Genomic DNA, 16,449 nt, shown 5'->3' with positions numbered 1-16,449 from the left:
GAGTCCATTCTTGCTGCTGCTGGCAGCTGTAGTGTCGACTCTCGCGGTCTCAGCTGATTGCCTGGCTGGACCTCTCTACACTTTGCATCACATGCAGCTGTGAAAGATTTGTTCCCTGTGAGCGTGTAGGATTAATAATAATGTGTTATGCAGATCTGCATGCAACCCATTAACAGTAAAATGCTTGAGGCTGATTTAATGTCATACTAGTAGCTCATAGAATATCAGTCTGCAAGTAATATGTATATGGGGGACACCCTCAGATCCCTGTTCCCCAGGCAAGTAAGTCACGTTGCAAACAAATTTCTCTCCTATTCTTCTTTATCTGGCTCATCCTTTTATACCCCATTTCATGTCTCTTCCTATAAAAAACAAAAAAAACCCTACTGTGATCTCATTGCTCTTATTCTATCTTGTTTGTAAGAGAGGTTACAAATAATGAAATTCAGGTTTCATAAATATTAGTGGGGCTAAGAATGTTCCTCACGAATATAAGCACCCTGGCAGTACTTCTGTGCAGTTGTTTAACTGTGTGTGTGTGTGATTCAGAGATTTCTTGGTACAGAAAGTGTGTTTCTCTTCTTGGGAAACAGACCCTGGAGATTCCTGGTGTTGTTATAGATGGCCTCTTTTTTTTTTTTTTTTTTTTTTTTTGAGGGAATAGGATTTCCCACAAAAAATCTGTGCTCTGAAAATGTATCAGGGCTCAGTCTTCATTTTGTACATAAGTTGTATGATTTTTTTTTTTTAATTAGAAAATAGTTTAGAACTATTGAAGAAGTATTTTAATAAAATTTATTTTAATATAGCCTCAAAAGTAATACAATTACACAGTTATACACAGTTCTTTATATATTTAATATTTTTCATTCTTTAAAAACCACGGCCTATTGTTGGTACTTTGACTTTGTTGGCTGCTGAGACAGAGTTTGCTACTGGATCCCTCCCAAAGCCCTGGCAGATGGTTAGATGTGTGACATGCCTTTTCTGTACTCAGAGACAGCATGAACTGAGGCATGAGCTCTGGCTTTGAAATGTGGGCCATAATATATTTCAGAAATAAAATTTCAACCCTAAACATCTGGGAATGTAGATCTGTGGTAAAATGTGAGGGCGTGGGTTCCCGTGGAGCGTGTACTTCTGGAGTTCAGCTGTTAGTGAGGGTAATAAAGTGCACGGGGATCATCCCGTTGTCTGTAGCACTGTTTTGTCTGTCTCCCTGCATCCATAAAAAAGTATTCTGCAATAAATAGTGCAAGAATGCTGTTTTAACCTTTGAATCCACAATATGATTATAATTTTTAATCACCGCTAGGGAATGTCTTGGGCAACTTCTAAAACGTTAGTATGCTACATTTTTATAACTGTATAGCAACTGTTATTGAAAGAGAAAGCTTCATATCCTTAAATATCCATGTACAAGCATTGTTGAATTTGGAGTGCTATTTTATCCCAATCATACCACTCATGTAGTCATGAGAGCAATAACAAGCATTTGATTTTCAGGGTGCAGCTTCTTGCACTCCATAATTTTAATTCAATAGCAGTAGGACCCAATTCCGATTAATTTTTTTGAAAACCAGTTCTCTTTGTTGCTGTCATAAATCTCTCTGACTATTCCCCTAAGTGTTTAGGAGAAATCAGTGCTACCGCTAGCTGAGAGTTTAGCAGTAGAAAAAGCTGTACCGAATTCCCTGTTAAGGTGATGGAGGCTTCATACTGGGAGGTGCTGAGCACTCTGGCCTTGATCCAGCACAGCTCTTAAGCACCTACTTAAGTACTGACTTAAATGCTTTGCTGGAGGCAAGCCAGAGTACTTTGGATTTGCAAGACTAAAACATACATTCACTTTGCAGTGGACCCTTTATTTATTTTGTGGGTCTGAATAAATCTTTTCTCTTTCAAGTAAATTAGAGCACGAATATTCTCGTTTTCTTTGAAAACACAACGTACTGAGGCAACCAAAGAGTTTTTGCCATCATTTAGTGCTTAACCTCTAAAATCAGAGGTTGTTGGATTTTCTCCAAAGTACTAGGCTAACGCGAGCTCCGTCAGTATAATTAAAAGAACAGCCTCAAGTACTGGCACGGTTTTATAATTTGACTTTTTCTCCTCATTGTTCGTATTTCGTGGGAGCCTGAAAAAATCTTTCTCTAGGCGTATATTGCCCATTTTCATTTGCAGTGGATTCTCCATTTTTAACGTCTGCAGGCTTGTCTTGGGACGATTTTGTAGCAGGAAAAGAGGCTGCGGTTGCTCCCGGGCTGGTTTCGGCACCCTTTGCTGCTCTTTCAGGAGCAAAGTGCCGTGCTGCTTCTACCTCCGATTAGGTCTGTGTTTGAAAACGTGCCTCTGAGTGTGGCTCCTCCGTATGCGGCACCTTTTTTTCGTCTGAGCACCCGGACCACCAGCTGGTCTCTGCAAGCCAGCCGCAGGGTGCCTCTAAGCTGCCTGTCGCCTGAGTGCTCACCCAGTCAACAAAGCACCAAATGGTTTTCCATGGCCGTGGAAAAGTTTGGGCAGGTAGTGCTGCCTCTGTCTGCTCCTGTAGGTTACTAATGATGGGCTGAGTTAAAATATGTACTTAACTAAGCTGTAACGTAGGTTCAAGTTCTTGGCAGTCTGCACTATGTGGACTAGTAGTAGCTTTCTTTTTTGAGCATGTCAGCGATCTCTATAAAATACAGCAAGCAGGAAGGAGGAAAAGCAAGCAGTATGCATAGCGTGGCGGTGGAGCTTGGAAGCACAAAACAGAGAATTACAGATATTTGAAGTTAAACTCCTCCTGATCTAGCAGACAGGCTGGCATCTTGGTTCCTTAATCTGAATAAGCCTTCTGGAAACAAACAAAAAAAAATGCCTCTCACCCCTCAGGAGGCTGAACGCTGCAATTTTTCTTTAGCCAGAAGATGTCTTGCCAGCTGTGTTATTCTTCCCTGTGTTTATGATAGCCTTTAATAAGATTCTTCAGAAAGCCATTAGTATTGTCAAGTTGCATTAAATCCTCTATGTATAATAATTTAACACCAAACAAAACAATTACATGGCTGCAGGGCAATAACTGAAAATTTTAATGATTTATTAAGAAAAGCGTAACTATTATGCATTAAACATACTGGAATGCAGTATTTTGTACTGAGTACTGGGTTTAAAGGCATGTCTTAATATATTTGTGCAGTTGGATCGGTAATACGTTTCTGTGGGAAATGTAGCCATATACTTATTTTATTTCCTGCCTTTCTGCGTGTTAAGTTGGAGATGAATCTATTAGTTTTCCCCATTGATTGCCTATTTCATTTCTAGAGGGAGGAAAAGAAATTAACAGTGTTTCCATAGCTTTGGCTTTTTTGTTAAAAGATTTTTCCTGAAATGCAGGCTTTGCCTCATGGGTTTGACAGTATGCATGTTTATGAGAAATACAGGAATTTTCCATTTCGTTAAAGTTTCAACAGATGTTTCTTTCAGAACAAAATAAATGCAGTTACTTGGTGAAGAGCCATTAAAAGCGATCAAGTCTTTAATAGAATATGATATCTTTCATTCAGTCATTAAATAATATTTGATGGTTTCTTGGTTAGTTATATACAGGAGAGTTTTGCTGGCTAACTAAGGGCTTTTTCAGCTACTGTTAAAACAAGTGAGGCTGAAGATCTATGAACTATGATGGTTGATTCCCAGTTTAGGGCTGTTGCAAAAGAAAGGCAGAACAAGTGAAAAAAGGAGGCCAGAACGTGTGTGCAGGTATTGACTGGCAAGATTCATATTGACTTGTATTATAAAATACCCAGTGGATATATAAAAAAAATAGGGTAATTGTTCTGAGAGTTTTGTCATCTCTCTGTTGATCTGGGATATTCTTGGCAGTTTCCAGCGCTCAGTAACCTTCCTTAATGAAATATCAAAAAGTATTGTACTTTAAATTGAGTGGATGTGATACACAAAGCATTGGTGTAAGACAGGATTTTTCTGAAGCTCATTTTTACAATCCATACGAGAATGGAGAACTGTACCATTCCTGTGAATGAGTATAAACCTTTACACAATTTGAATAAAATATCGAAAAACTAGATGGATGCCTGAGGCCTTTTTAGTGCAGAATTTGGTGAGCTGTAGATTTCAGTTCAAACTGCAGACGGTTCACGTTCTGTGTTCTTGCTTCATTGCAACAGCACAAATCAAAGAAAATTCCGTTATCTCAAAAAAGTAAGAGTAACAGAGAACTAGTTTAAGAACAAAATCCAAATATTATGTTTATGGGGAAAAAAAAGGTTTATCAGGAGAAGTTCTGGGGATATAAACTCCTTAGAAGATGAGTATTTGCAGTCTTTTATGAGGTTGTACAACAAAATTGCAATTTGCTTTTTCAACAGTAATCGGGTATACAGAGCTTGATTGGAAATCATAGAATTTTGAGGGGTTTCTTTCAAAACCTATTTGTTTTTTCTTAGGTCTGTCTTCCAAGATAATTCCACAGTAAGCCATTGGAGACCTGTGGATTATGTCTAATACAACATCATGTTTAATTTTTCAGTACGAGAAAGAACAGCAGGCTCTAGCAAGGAGTTACAACCAAGGCATGTTTGTGAACCCACTGCAGTGTTTCTGTGTGCAAGAAGGTCGTCCCTTCTATTATAAAAGCGTGCGAGTTTTACAATGAACTGTGACATGGTAGGTTGCTGTAGTTGTATGACTATGGAAGAAAGGCAATAGTACAATGGGTGATTTGAAAAGGTTTTCATATTCTTACTGGGAACACTTTTTTTCCCAATCTCACTAACTCTTAACAAGTCCAATGGGATGGAAGATTTGCATAGATGTCTGAGAGGAAGAACTATTTCTCATTTCACAGGTGTGGAGCTATTCTCTGGGCATAAATGTTGATCCAGAAGAGCCTTGGTTAGCTCCGCTAGAAAAACGGCTGTTCAATGGCCTTAGCTTAAGCCCTAGCGATGGAGCAGAAAGGTGGTGGTGGCTCCCGTGGTGCGAAATGGTTTTTCCAGAGGCCTCAAATTCTGGCTCCTGCTTAGCGAAAGGGAGCTAATTCCCTGGCACCTGGGTTCCTAATTTGGAGATGAATGTTAGGATTTTTTCCACTCAAATAGTGCCAAGTGCTCACAGTATACATGTCTCAAGTGGTAGTAGTAATGCCTTTGATTAGCTGACTCATAAAAACTGATAGATGTTGTCTCATAATTACACAGCCCTGCCATTGAGCATGCGTCTATTTAAGTCCAAGTATTTTGCAGCTTGATAAAACGCGTGTAAATGATGCTTATCAAATAGTCAGAGAACTAACACGCAGCAGCTGTCTCCTTTGTGCATCCATTTTCAATAATTAATTGGGTATCCTGTGACTTTTAATTGAGAGAATGGTAGTGCTAGTTTTGCAGCTCCTAAGTTCAGTATGATCAGAACAAAAGCTGTTTTGTTCCTTAATGTGAGAACAGTAAAGCCAGTACTGATTATACCACTATGAAATACCCTGTTGTAAAATTTAATGATAACCCTTAGAATTTTATACCAATTTTTACTGTCAGGTGCTCAGAACAGTTTATAGACTTCAAGGAATCTTTCTTTACCACATCCCTCTGCTTATTCACTGCTTTTAGAAGGAAACTAGAGCTCAGAGTAGTTATCATTGAAAAAGGGTCCGATTGGGCTGGAAGTTGCTGAATCACTAATGTTTGCATAGAACTGGGAAAGTGCAGACTCTTTCTTTTTTTTCTGGTCAATCCTTTTGCTCCTATGTATAGTTGTGCATTATTTAGATCATTTTACCTGTCTGTGTGCAACTGTGCCTGCAGATGCTGTTGCTGGCTCTGCGCAGCTGCATTCCCACATCACTGTACATGCAGAATTGGTGTCAGGCAGGCAGGTTGAAAGGGACTCCCAGGGGTCAGCTAACCCAACCTCCACTTGAAGCAGATCCCATTAAAGCAAGTTGTTCAAGGCCTTGTCCAAATGAGTTTTAAACATCTCCAAGGATGGAGACTCCACAGCCGCTCTAGGCAACCTGTTGCCGTGTTTGACCTTCCCTGCAGTCCTGGCAAGAGCAGCAGCAGCACAGCGAGGCCTGAGTGACCGGGATCAGTCATCAGCAAGCCAGAGGGAGCTAAGGATGCCAGCAGATGCATAGTGAATGCCCTAAGGCAGTTATTGAAAACACGTCACCACGTATCTGATGAGGAATTGCATTTTTCAGACTATATCTTTGTCAGCCTTCCTACGAGTCTGGAGTTTTTTTTGTCTCTGGCATTATCTTTAGTATGTGAATATCCTACCCGTCCACTGTGCTTCTTGTTATAATGTCCAGCTCTATTCCCTCCAAGTGTGGGACATTTTATTATTTTATTCACTCGCTGCAGTAATTCATTAATTATGCCTTCACCGTCCAGCAGTCACGTTGCCTCATTGCGTTTATCCTTTGCCAACGCCTGAATGGATTATCTGTAATGAGACCCCTACGGGCTGCTGCTGGAGGTGGATTTGACAGCTTCAGCCTGAGAAGGACGATGCCTCGCTGCACTCGCCTTCGGGAAGGGCTCGCCATGGGGGGCTTTTGGGAGACCACGGACCTGGTCGGTGCCGCCTGGAGAAGGAAAACATGCGTGGGGCTGTGGGAGATGAGCCTGGCTGTTTTAGGAATTAAAGTAGGAATAATTTAATAATATTAGGAAAATGAGGAATAGTAATATTGCTGATTAATAGGAATAATTACATTAGGAATGAATACAGAAAGGAGATGGAAACTACCAGCATAAACTAAAATTGCTGATAGGTCGTTTTTCACGTTCTGTAAAAGCACCTTTTCCCCATCTCTGCTCGAGGCCTCCTCGGACGCCGTGGCGGAGGCCGGTGCGGCGGCGTTGTCCTCCGCGCGCGGCTGCCGGTTGCTCCCTGCTGCGGTGGCCGGTGGCGGCAGCGAGGCGATGGCTGGCGGGACCTCGGGCTTCTCCGTCTCCGTTTCCCCAGCAGTCGTGCTTGCGGAGCAGGAATAACCCCGTCCTGGCAGGGCAGGCGCAGAGCTTGCGCGTCCGACTCTACCGCCAGTATTTCCCTCCTCGAGCTGGCCGTGGAGCCTGCCCGTGATCCAGCGCGCCCTCGGTCCCTGTGCCGGAGACCTGTGCTCCTGGTAGTGCCCTTAGGGCACTAACTGTTTAAGCCCCAAAAAAAAGGTCTCGTTTATCTCTGATACTGTTGTAGATTCCTATCGGATGTCTTCCTCTCTCTTGAAATGTGTGTTTCCTTTCCAAGAGGATGGTTACTCTTGCATTGGTGCTTATTTTCTAATATGGGAGAAATTCCTCTGACTCTCAGATATATTTATTCTCCAGTAAAATATTGATGCCTTTTTTCTTCTGTTAAATTTGTCTCTTCACAGTTGTTCAGCGAAAAAATAAGCGGGGCAGAAGGAACAAAGTTAGATGAAGAATTTCAAGAGATGGAAAGGGTAAGGAAAGCAACGTTGTTTTTTCAGTGTTCAGCTATGTGCTGTGCTCCATGTGGTAGACTTGCATGGAAAAGCCGCAGAGAGAGCTGGTACCCGTGAGAGCCCCCGGCAGCCGGGGGAGAGAGGGGCTCCCCCGGGGATGGGGCAGAGCGCTGGGGGACCTGTCGTCCCCCCCTCACCTGCGCTGGAGACTAGACAGAGGTCTTCAGTGTTTAGTGTGTCGTTATAATGCCCCCTTCCCATCTGATGTTTGACCTGATAAAATCAAACGACTGGGGTCAAATTTTCTCGTGCTACAGAACTATATTTGTTCGTTCAAATCGATGTTCAGAAATGTACATGAATTGCTGTGGAAATGGGGATGTTTGTGAACCACTTATTAGCACTGCCATTTATGAGTTAAACAGCGTCCTCCCAGTTTCTGCTTTTTCAGCTTTTGTGCGCTATTTCATTGTCCCTGTCTTTTCTATGTATTTTTAATGTACATAGTAGACCTAGGTCACAGCTTTTATTGTTGGCAGATTAAGGAAAAGAGTCTTATGTGAGTTGCTTTTTTCCAGTACGCGTTTTCTGAATTTATGATCTAAACAGGCTTCTAGGTTTCAGTTTCTTTGGCTTTAGAATAATTATTTCCTTCTCTATTTTATAAAAGGAAAAATAATGTGCAGGCCCTAAGAGAGGAAAGAGAAGCAACCCAGAAATGTGATTTTTTTATAGTGTGTAAGATGCTATTAAATGGGAAGACAGTGCAAAATAGTGTATTAAATGGCACTGACCCCAGGGCTGTGAGCTAGGATGTTTTCAGTCTTTTTCACCTGTGGAGAAAAGCAGTCATAGTGACAACTGCTGGGCTAGCAGGAAAATTGTAGCCTGGGATGCGTAAGGAGTATTCATGACTAATGGGTTTGAAGGGTAAGGAGATCCCTTTGTTTTGATACAAACTTCTTACCCTTCCCAGTACTACCTGCTAACGAATATATTTTAGCATATGGCATAACTGCGGTGTAGCTTTTTATTCTAAGCTATCATATTTGCTTTATTTTGATTAAAAATGTCACAACCAGAACAGTATATAATATGTAACCAGTTGATAAGCTTTCTAGTTACAGATTTCCTTTTTGCTAACTTTCTGTTACTTTTTTTTTTTTTTTTTTTCAGAAAATTGATGTCACTAATAAAGCTGTAGCTGAGCTTCTGTCCAAGTCGACAGAATATCTCCAGCCAAATCCAGGTGAGATAAGGAACAGCTTATGTCAGGTTTTGCAGGACGTTATCCTCTTACTTGGAAATTCATCCCAGGCAGATAAAAGCTAATTAGGTCATTAATCTGGGGCTTCTGGAAGCCCTAGACAACTTTCCCTGTGTGTACGCTGCACAACCGTAAAGCTTGTGTGCAGCAAGTCTGACCTGTGTGCGGCAAGCTGGATGCATCCAGGGTATCAGGCCTCCTGGGCATGTGTCGGTTGTGTGTGCGTGACATGTCTGAGAAGGCTGGGACTCACAGTACAGCACATGTGTTCCCATTTGCGCTGGATTTCCTGGAGTGGGATATGGATCCCTAAAGTGAAGAGAACGCCAACGTTTTCTGTAGCAGAGATTTAAAATAAAAGGCTTTAACACATACAGTGCTGTTTTCAGGGATACTGGTGGTTATACAGTCACGGGGAAGAGTGTTCTTACTCGCCCACCCCAGTTGTCATCTTTGAGAGAGGTTTTGCTTCTTCTGGGCTCTACCAGGTCTCAGTGACCTAGGAGTCCTAGGCCTGTTAACAGAGGTTTTCAAATGCTGTTTTGAGGGAAAAAAAGAAAGGAGACACATTTATGTTTGCAATTGGTCACTGAGTTTATCTGCTAAGAGCATGATTCACTCTCCAGGTCAAGTCATTGGAAGGACCTGTGTTTTTTGAGGAGAACTACCTGGCAGGATTTTGTGTGTAGCCATACGTCCCAGTGACTTCAGAGAGAACCGTCCGTTGGAGATGCCTTACGAGGTGCACCTCCCTGAAGGAGGGTTTAGTGGGTTCTGCTTGTGTAAGGATGGGAGCAGTCGGTCCTTTACCAAGGCCCAGCTGGGTTGCTCAAGATGCAACCAATGACCATTGTCCACACTCCTCAGGAACGCCCTGCCCATGCCCTTGCTGTTGAGTGATAACAGTAAGGAGTAGGTTGGAAAAACACTCCAGGAATAATGACTTGATTCTGTCATGATAGGTGCAAGATAACAGTAAATTCTTTTGTATGTATCAGGTCATTATGCAGAATAAATTCCTACTGTCTTGATTAGTGGAATGAGGAAAATAAGGGCAAAGTTGCAAAATAAGTGCAAAGTTCTCACAAGTAACAGCATGGAATTGGCTTTGGCTGCGCTCGTATCTGTTCCGTGTTTGCTTTCTGCAGAACTTCTAACGGAAGAGTTTGCAAGCAAGAACATTTGAGGCAGTATGAGCATTGGTAAATATCAGCAGAAGGTGACAAGTGGGTGACTCCCACTGTAAATCTGCCTGGAGAACTGATGCTCGTTCAGTTGGGAATGAAAACAGTATCATGTGGCCCATATTGTCTAATGGAGTCATCTCTCGACCTTAGATTATTAAGTAGTGACACCAAAAGGCATATAATTCTACAGGCCAACAGTTGATTAGTGACATTACTTGTTAAATGTGGTATTGATTTAAATATATGCTGTTATAACTTTGTCCTTTTTTCATGTATGTACTTCTCAGCATACAGAGCCAAGCTGGGAATGCTGAACACTATGTCAAAGATCAGAGGCCAAGTTAAAACCACGGGCTATCCCCAGACGGAGGGGCTCCTGGGAGACTGCATGATACGGTATGGCAGAGAGCTTGGAGATGATTCTATGTTTGGTGAGTTTGTGTATCTCCTTTGTGAATATTTCAGTATAATGTTCTTTGCAGAATAAAATTACTCAATGATGTAATATATGTACATAGTTATTGCAGGTAAGAGGGAAATTTCAAGTACAGTAATTAGGGGATGATTGATGTAATAAACAATACATAATGCTTTACTTAAGCATTTGTTGCACTATTATTAATACACTCTGCCAAACTTAAATAAATTAGGATGATCCTTAGATTCACTGTGGTTCTTTACCTTTCCAAAAAATATATTAAAAAACCTATTACTCTACATTTGAGAAGTAAATTAAGGAACAAAACAATTCCCTTGGGAAAAAAAATAAAGCAACTTTTTGGGGTTTTTTTCATGATCTGGTGCCTCTCTGCTTTGGAGCAGTGCTTCTCAAATTCATATTTTGTCATTTGTATGAAAATCCGCTCCAGCTTGGCCACGCTACAAATCTTTGGTGTAAATTAAATCTTACCCGTTTTCTCTCAAAATATACTGGAACTTCACAGTCAGAATTTGGACAGAGGCCTGCCTGACTGAGCATGCGCAGTGTGTAGGCTTACCTGGGTTGAGTTTGCACCGTCACAACGTGGATGCTTTTTGATATGGCTGGGAATACGAGAGAACCAGCGAGAAGAAACACAAGAAATGAAGAGACCCTGGGCTGGGGGAGGAGGGAAACTAGGGCTGAGAGAGGGTGGTTTGAGCTGGGACTGCATGCGTAAGCCCATTTCTAGGACTGGCTAGGCTAATATCTGCAATTTTGCATATAATGGCCACCTTGAAATAAGAGCAGCTCTGCAGGCAGGTGTAAGGAGGTAGGACTCAAGAGCCTGACCAGGTGCTACACAGTGAAAGACACTGCCTGATACCTGAGGACTTGCTTAGTCTCCTTGCAATGAGTGAGATGGCATAACTCAGCTGTGAGCTGGGAGTATTGGTTTTTTTGCAAAACTAACAGGATATTAAAACTAGGTAAGGAGAAAGGACACTTCAAATACTACGTTTACGTGTTTATATGCTTCATAAAATACAATATACAGCTGTATTGACTAGATGGTTTTGAAAAAGCAACAGCAATTTTGATCAAAAGGAGGTTTGAAAAAACATGTTGAACTTGAGGAAGCCTTAAAGCATGATTTTGTGGTTTAAAAGTCAGTCACTTCTTTGTATATTTAGTAATATTACTTAAAACATACAAATTAACCACTTTGGTTTTCAGTTCTCAAAGTGGAAGAGGCAACTTATGTAACCTATGCAAATAAAGTAGAGAAAATAACAATTTTTTTTTTTCCTGAAAGGCATCAGAGAAAAAATAATATATACTTTGGAACAAAATTTTCTAGTTCTAGAGTCTGTAGGGGAAAAGCAAATGCATAGCCTGTGTTCTGCTTTCTGCCTTTTCAAGGCCCTATACCAGATAAAGAGATACATATTTGAAAGACCTGTATCATAAGACATATTTCCTGTTTTTACATGTGTTGACTTGTAAGTAGCATATTCTTTACCACAGGCATTGCGCTACTGGATGTTGGTGAAAGCATGAAGCAAATGGCAGAGGTTAAAGACTCGCTTGATATTAACGTCAAACAAAATTTCATCGATCCTCTACAGTTATTGCAGGACAAAGATTTAAAAGAGATTGGGGTAAGTTTTCCATGGTAAAGCTTTTCTTACCAAAAATCAGAGTCAGTCTAGTTCCTTGGAACGCTTTTGAAAGCACAAGCTGTATTACCTCACTGCATTTGTGCTTGAGTCTCTAGCAAAACAGTGATGAATCCGCTTAAAAGCAATGTCTCGCTGTTTCTCACTGTTGCCTAATTTATTGAATTTGCTTATATGATCATGTTCTGTACCAGAAGGATAGTAAAGAAAATGAATATTACTGCGATTTATTTTAGCTGACGTTTTCATTAATTGTTGTGAACATGTGAGTGGGCTGTGACTTATTGCAACTGATTATCCTAATTTACCTTCTCTGTCACCCCAAATCTATCTATTATAGAGGCTGAATATGACTGTTGAAAAGGCCATTCAGAGCAACCACAGAGTGATCTGAAAAGTGCTATAAAATGTTGAGTGCTGGAAGACACATTTTTAACCTTTACAGTTAGGTTTTTTAGTGCTTTTGTTTACAAGATGACAACTGAAAAGAAAGCCAGGCACAGTCTCTCTCCAGGTCTGCTGATTCCGATAGACTTGGGTAATAAGCAAAGTTAAAACCTCGATGCAGTGCAGAAATTAAAGTTGTTTTATTTGCTTACATGTAAATGGATGTGGAAAGCATAGCAAAAAGGTAGTAACGTCCCGACATCTGTCGCTGTCTCCTATGATACGTGACTGTTTTCATCAGTTCAGAAGAACTACAACTGAAAAGTACTTATTTGACTTTAGCTTTAATGAGCGTTTTGCACTGTCACCTTCAGTCCATTCTGTAAGTCTGTCAGTCCCATGATTTTTGGCAACAAAAACACCTTGTGTAGTTTTGTCAGGGGAGAATGTCAAATCGACACCTAACAAAGAAAGCAGGAACGTAGGATCTGTTGGGGTGCTGCTTATGGAATGAGAGGAGAAAGTAACCCTTTAAATTTTAGCTGTCATGTTGCAGATAACTCAAGTGGTAAAACTGAATTACATGTAGAATATGATGGGGGGGGCATATTTAGATGGTCTAAATTAGAAAGAGGATCCAATCTGAGGTGTTGCACATTTAATGATGTCTGTGAGTTGAAGGCCTAAGTTCAGCAAATCAAAGTAGCCAGTTCTCCAAGTGCTGACAGATGGCTGCTTTCTTAAAGTTTATACAGTCTTAAATTTCAGTCACATACACAGTCCTAGATGTACCTGATGCTGCCTTCGATCAGAGAGATGGGCTGGATGATCTCTGAGATTCCTTCAAGCCTGGTATTTCTCTGATTCTGCCTGTCCCTGCAATTGCATCATCCATACCTGAAATCTACTTAGAAATCACAGTGTATGTGTTTGGGCCTGTCTCGGTTTGACCTCTTCCTAAGTGTTCTGTCCTTTTTAGCATCATCTGAAGAAACTAGAAGGTCGTCGTTTGGATTATGATTATAAAAAGAAGCGTCTTGGGAAGATACCAGATGAAGAAGTTAAACTAGCAGTAGAAAAATTTGAGGAATCAAAGGAACTGGCTGAAAGAAGCATGTTCAACTTCTTAGAAAATGATGTAAGTCTGTCCTCCTGCTTTATTTCCTGCAGTACACACTAGAGGGAAACGTGTGTGGGGTCGGAGAAAGCCCGGCCCTTGCTTCACTGGAAGCAAGAGCTGGAAGCAGAGAACGTGTTTTGCCCCTCTTTTCAGGGAGGGGCATAATGCATGGCACTATATGGGAGAGCTCGAGAATTCAGCAAGGTCTTATGGAGAGACATGGGCTTGGACAAGAGTGTCACAGAGGTCTCAATGTGGCTTTATCATCCACGAACGATGAACCATCTGAGAGCAGAGCACAGGGAAGTCAGTGGGAGGGAGAAGGCTGAGTCTGGCACAGGTGCAGACCCGCTGCTTGAACCATGCACCACGGTCTATGCCCAGCATGGTCTGATTTGCAGAAGTAGCTCAGCTTATAGGCAAAACTTGGTAGCTAATCTGAAAGGGGGCATTTTGGATCTAAAAATTGCTGCACAGAATTTGTATGGGTTGTGCTGAGGTACCTGGGCTTTGGCTCAGACTTCAAGTCCATCATGAAATGATGACTAAATGATCAGCAGCTGTGGTCATTTGGGTTAATCCCCCATTCTGTGCATACACAGAGGAATTGCAGGGACATGATTTCTCCAATGCTGTTATGAGAGCATCTAAGAAAAGAAAGTTGGAAGGAGGCTTTAGCAGTCATCTAGGTCGCTCTCCTGCCTGAAAGTAGGACATGGTATCCATGTCCTTCCTGATGTATGTGTGTGTCTGGAAGATGAAAGGCAAAAGAAAATATTCTAGGTTTGCAGATCCTAATTGTAATCTTCCTTTCTCTCCTTCTCGGTTCCCCAGATTTCTCCCTTCCTTGGTGGTCTTGCCCTGCAGTCTCTGCTCTCAGTGCCCTGGCTCCTGACCACCTTTGGCAGGTGCCTCACCTAGACTCAATCCTGATCCACCTCTCTTCCTCAGTCTTTTTGCACAGCGATTCCAAACCTCCCACGCAGACACTCCTACATGCACTCATTATCAGGCCCATCTTCCTGCCTTTCCCACTCCGCCAGTCCCAGGCCCCTCTTGGTGAGTGGCTTTTAGTCCCTCATGTTTATCTGGCTCCTTCCCAGTCTCCTTCTCTCTTCTCCTAATCTCTGCTTCTCTATCCCTCCTGGCTCGTAGTCATTTTGTCTGGACAGTTCTTGTCTATCCATCTTCTCCGACCGCCCCATCCAAACCCCATTTGGCATTTTGTGCATTATCCTCAGCTGGTTTCCATTACTATTTTTTGACTTTGATGGAGTTGTATCAGCTGTTGATTTGGTTCTGTGCATCTCGTTTATGCACGCTATGTGACAATATTTGGCTCTCTTGGACTCCCAGCAGAATTTCTAATAATCTTTTCAAGTGAGTAAAAGCAGACAAAGTATAGCATAAAATCGCCACAGGTTCCTAAAACATTTGCAGAAATTTTCTTCAGACGCCTTCTTGTAGTCCAGTGTCTGAAGATGAGGTGGTGGAACAGGGACATGCCAGACTGCTTGGGAGGACAAGGAAGAGGACAGTTACTGTTCTTGAACTTTTCAGTTTGCATTCAGACAGTAGAATTATTTGTTCATGAATAAAAATATTTTGCTTTTTCTTCCATCCTCACGTTCTCCCTTTCCCTCGCATTCATATTCTTGAACGATTGGCTATTACTTTATAAATCCAAGTAGATAAATCATGTTTCATTTATCAGTTTATAAATGCTGCCATCTAGTGAGGTAAGTCTGGACCATTTCAGAGCTGCAGTTTGTAAACACCGCTAGTAAACATTAATGAGTCTGAGTTACAAGACCTGTCATGGCCTCATTTCTCCCAGCATTGCTAATCAGAAAAGCCCCACTTCCACCTGCTAAGGGTTATGTCCTCTAACTGTTTCAGGCTCCAGTGCTGACAGACAGCTGGCTTGGAATTTGCAAGTAAAAGGGATTTGCACATTGTGAAAGGAAACGACTCAAGGACCCAGCCCTGAGTTAGTGAACTAGAAATTACACCTCAGTTTTGTTCAGGTTCCAACTGGCAATTTCTGTGGTAGAATCACATGTGCTCATTTTCAATAGCCCCCACAAGGCATCAAAGTCTTTTGAGATACCAGGTCTGTTTTGAATGATCTTTTTGTTTAGCCTTCAGCTAAATGTAATGCAGGCTCCTTAAAACTATTTCCTTTCTATGTTTCAGGTAGAGCAAGTTAGCCAGCTGGCCGTGTTTGTAGAAGCAGCACTAGATTACCATAAACAATCCACAGAAATTTTGGAGGATCTGCAGAGCAAGCTGCAAAACCGGTAAGACTGAACCCATCAGATAGAACATTTTGGACCTCTTGCAGCTGAGGTTCATAGATGGGAAAAGCTATTAAAGCAACAGATTTTGTAGCACCATCTCACAAATGCCCGTTTGCTGCACTCTGCCCCTTACTGGACTTCATTGCTCTGAACTGTTGCCACCTGGCAACCTACAGCAGTACCTGCCCAGAAAGCTTTGAGTGCAGATCCCTTGCTCCCATCTGCAGAGATTAATCACGACAGTCTCCATTTGTTTGTAGGTCTAAATAAATTTGCACTTTCTGAGCTGTATTTTGGAAGCTCTGCTGAGAAGTTGGCCTATTTTCATTGAGATTAGGGGGTATTCTGCAGCAGCGTAAGGAAGTTGCCAGCTGGCTCAGAGCACAGCCCTGGCGTAATGCACTTGTGAAAGGCCCAGACAACTTTGTATCATACTAACGGGGGGAGGGGGGGAAGGGAGGAAGCTTTTGTCATTGACTTAGTATACTTTAATTATCAGAACCAACAGAAAAACAGAAAACAGGAGACCTAAACGACCCGAGTGTCACATACTCCCAATTATCTGCTGTCTGGAGGACAGGGCTGACGTGGTGGCTGGGAGCACCGCGCAGGAGCAGCCGTGCCTTTCAGTGCTGCACCGAGTAGTGACACCGGCA

The 16,449-nt window shown here is 41.9% G+C and overlaps 1 protein-coding gene across 4 annotated transcripts in view; it reads left to right on the top strand.

Moving 5' to 3' along the window:
- Positions 1-16,449, top strand: part of SH3GL3 (SH3 domain containing GRB2 like 3, endophilin A3) — a 54,592-nt gene that overhangs the window by 31,626 nt on the left and 6,517 nt on the right. For all 4 annotated transcript variants that reach the window (XM_068958002.1, XM_068958005.1, XM_068958003.1 and 1 more), the window contains 6 exons: positions 7,382-7,450; positions 8,609-8,681; positions 10,174-10,317; positions 11,835-11,968; positions 13,353-13,511; positions 15,690-15,793. In XM_068958002.1, the coding sequence (XP_068814103.1) occupies positions 7,382-7,450; positions 8,609-8,681; positions 10,174-10,317; positions 11,835-11,968; positions 13,353-13,511; positions 15,690-15,793 (683 nt within the window). The remainder of the gene's footprint in view (positions 1-7,381; positions 7,451-8,608; positions 8,682-10,173; positions 10,318-11,834; positions 11,969-13,352; positions 13,512-15,689; positions 15,794-16,449) is intronic.

This window comes from Struthio camelus, chromosome 12, assembly GCF_040807025.1.
Source record: "Struthio camelus isolate bStrCam1 chromosome 12, bStrCam1.hap1, whole genome shotgun sequence".
Lineage (NCBI taxonomy): Eukaryota > Metazoa > Chordata > Aves > Struthioniformes > Struthionidae > Struthio > Struthio camelus.
This window is presented reverse-complemented; position numbering and strand designations above follow the sequence as displayed.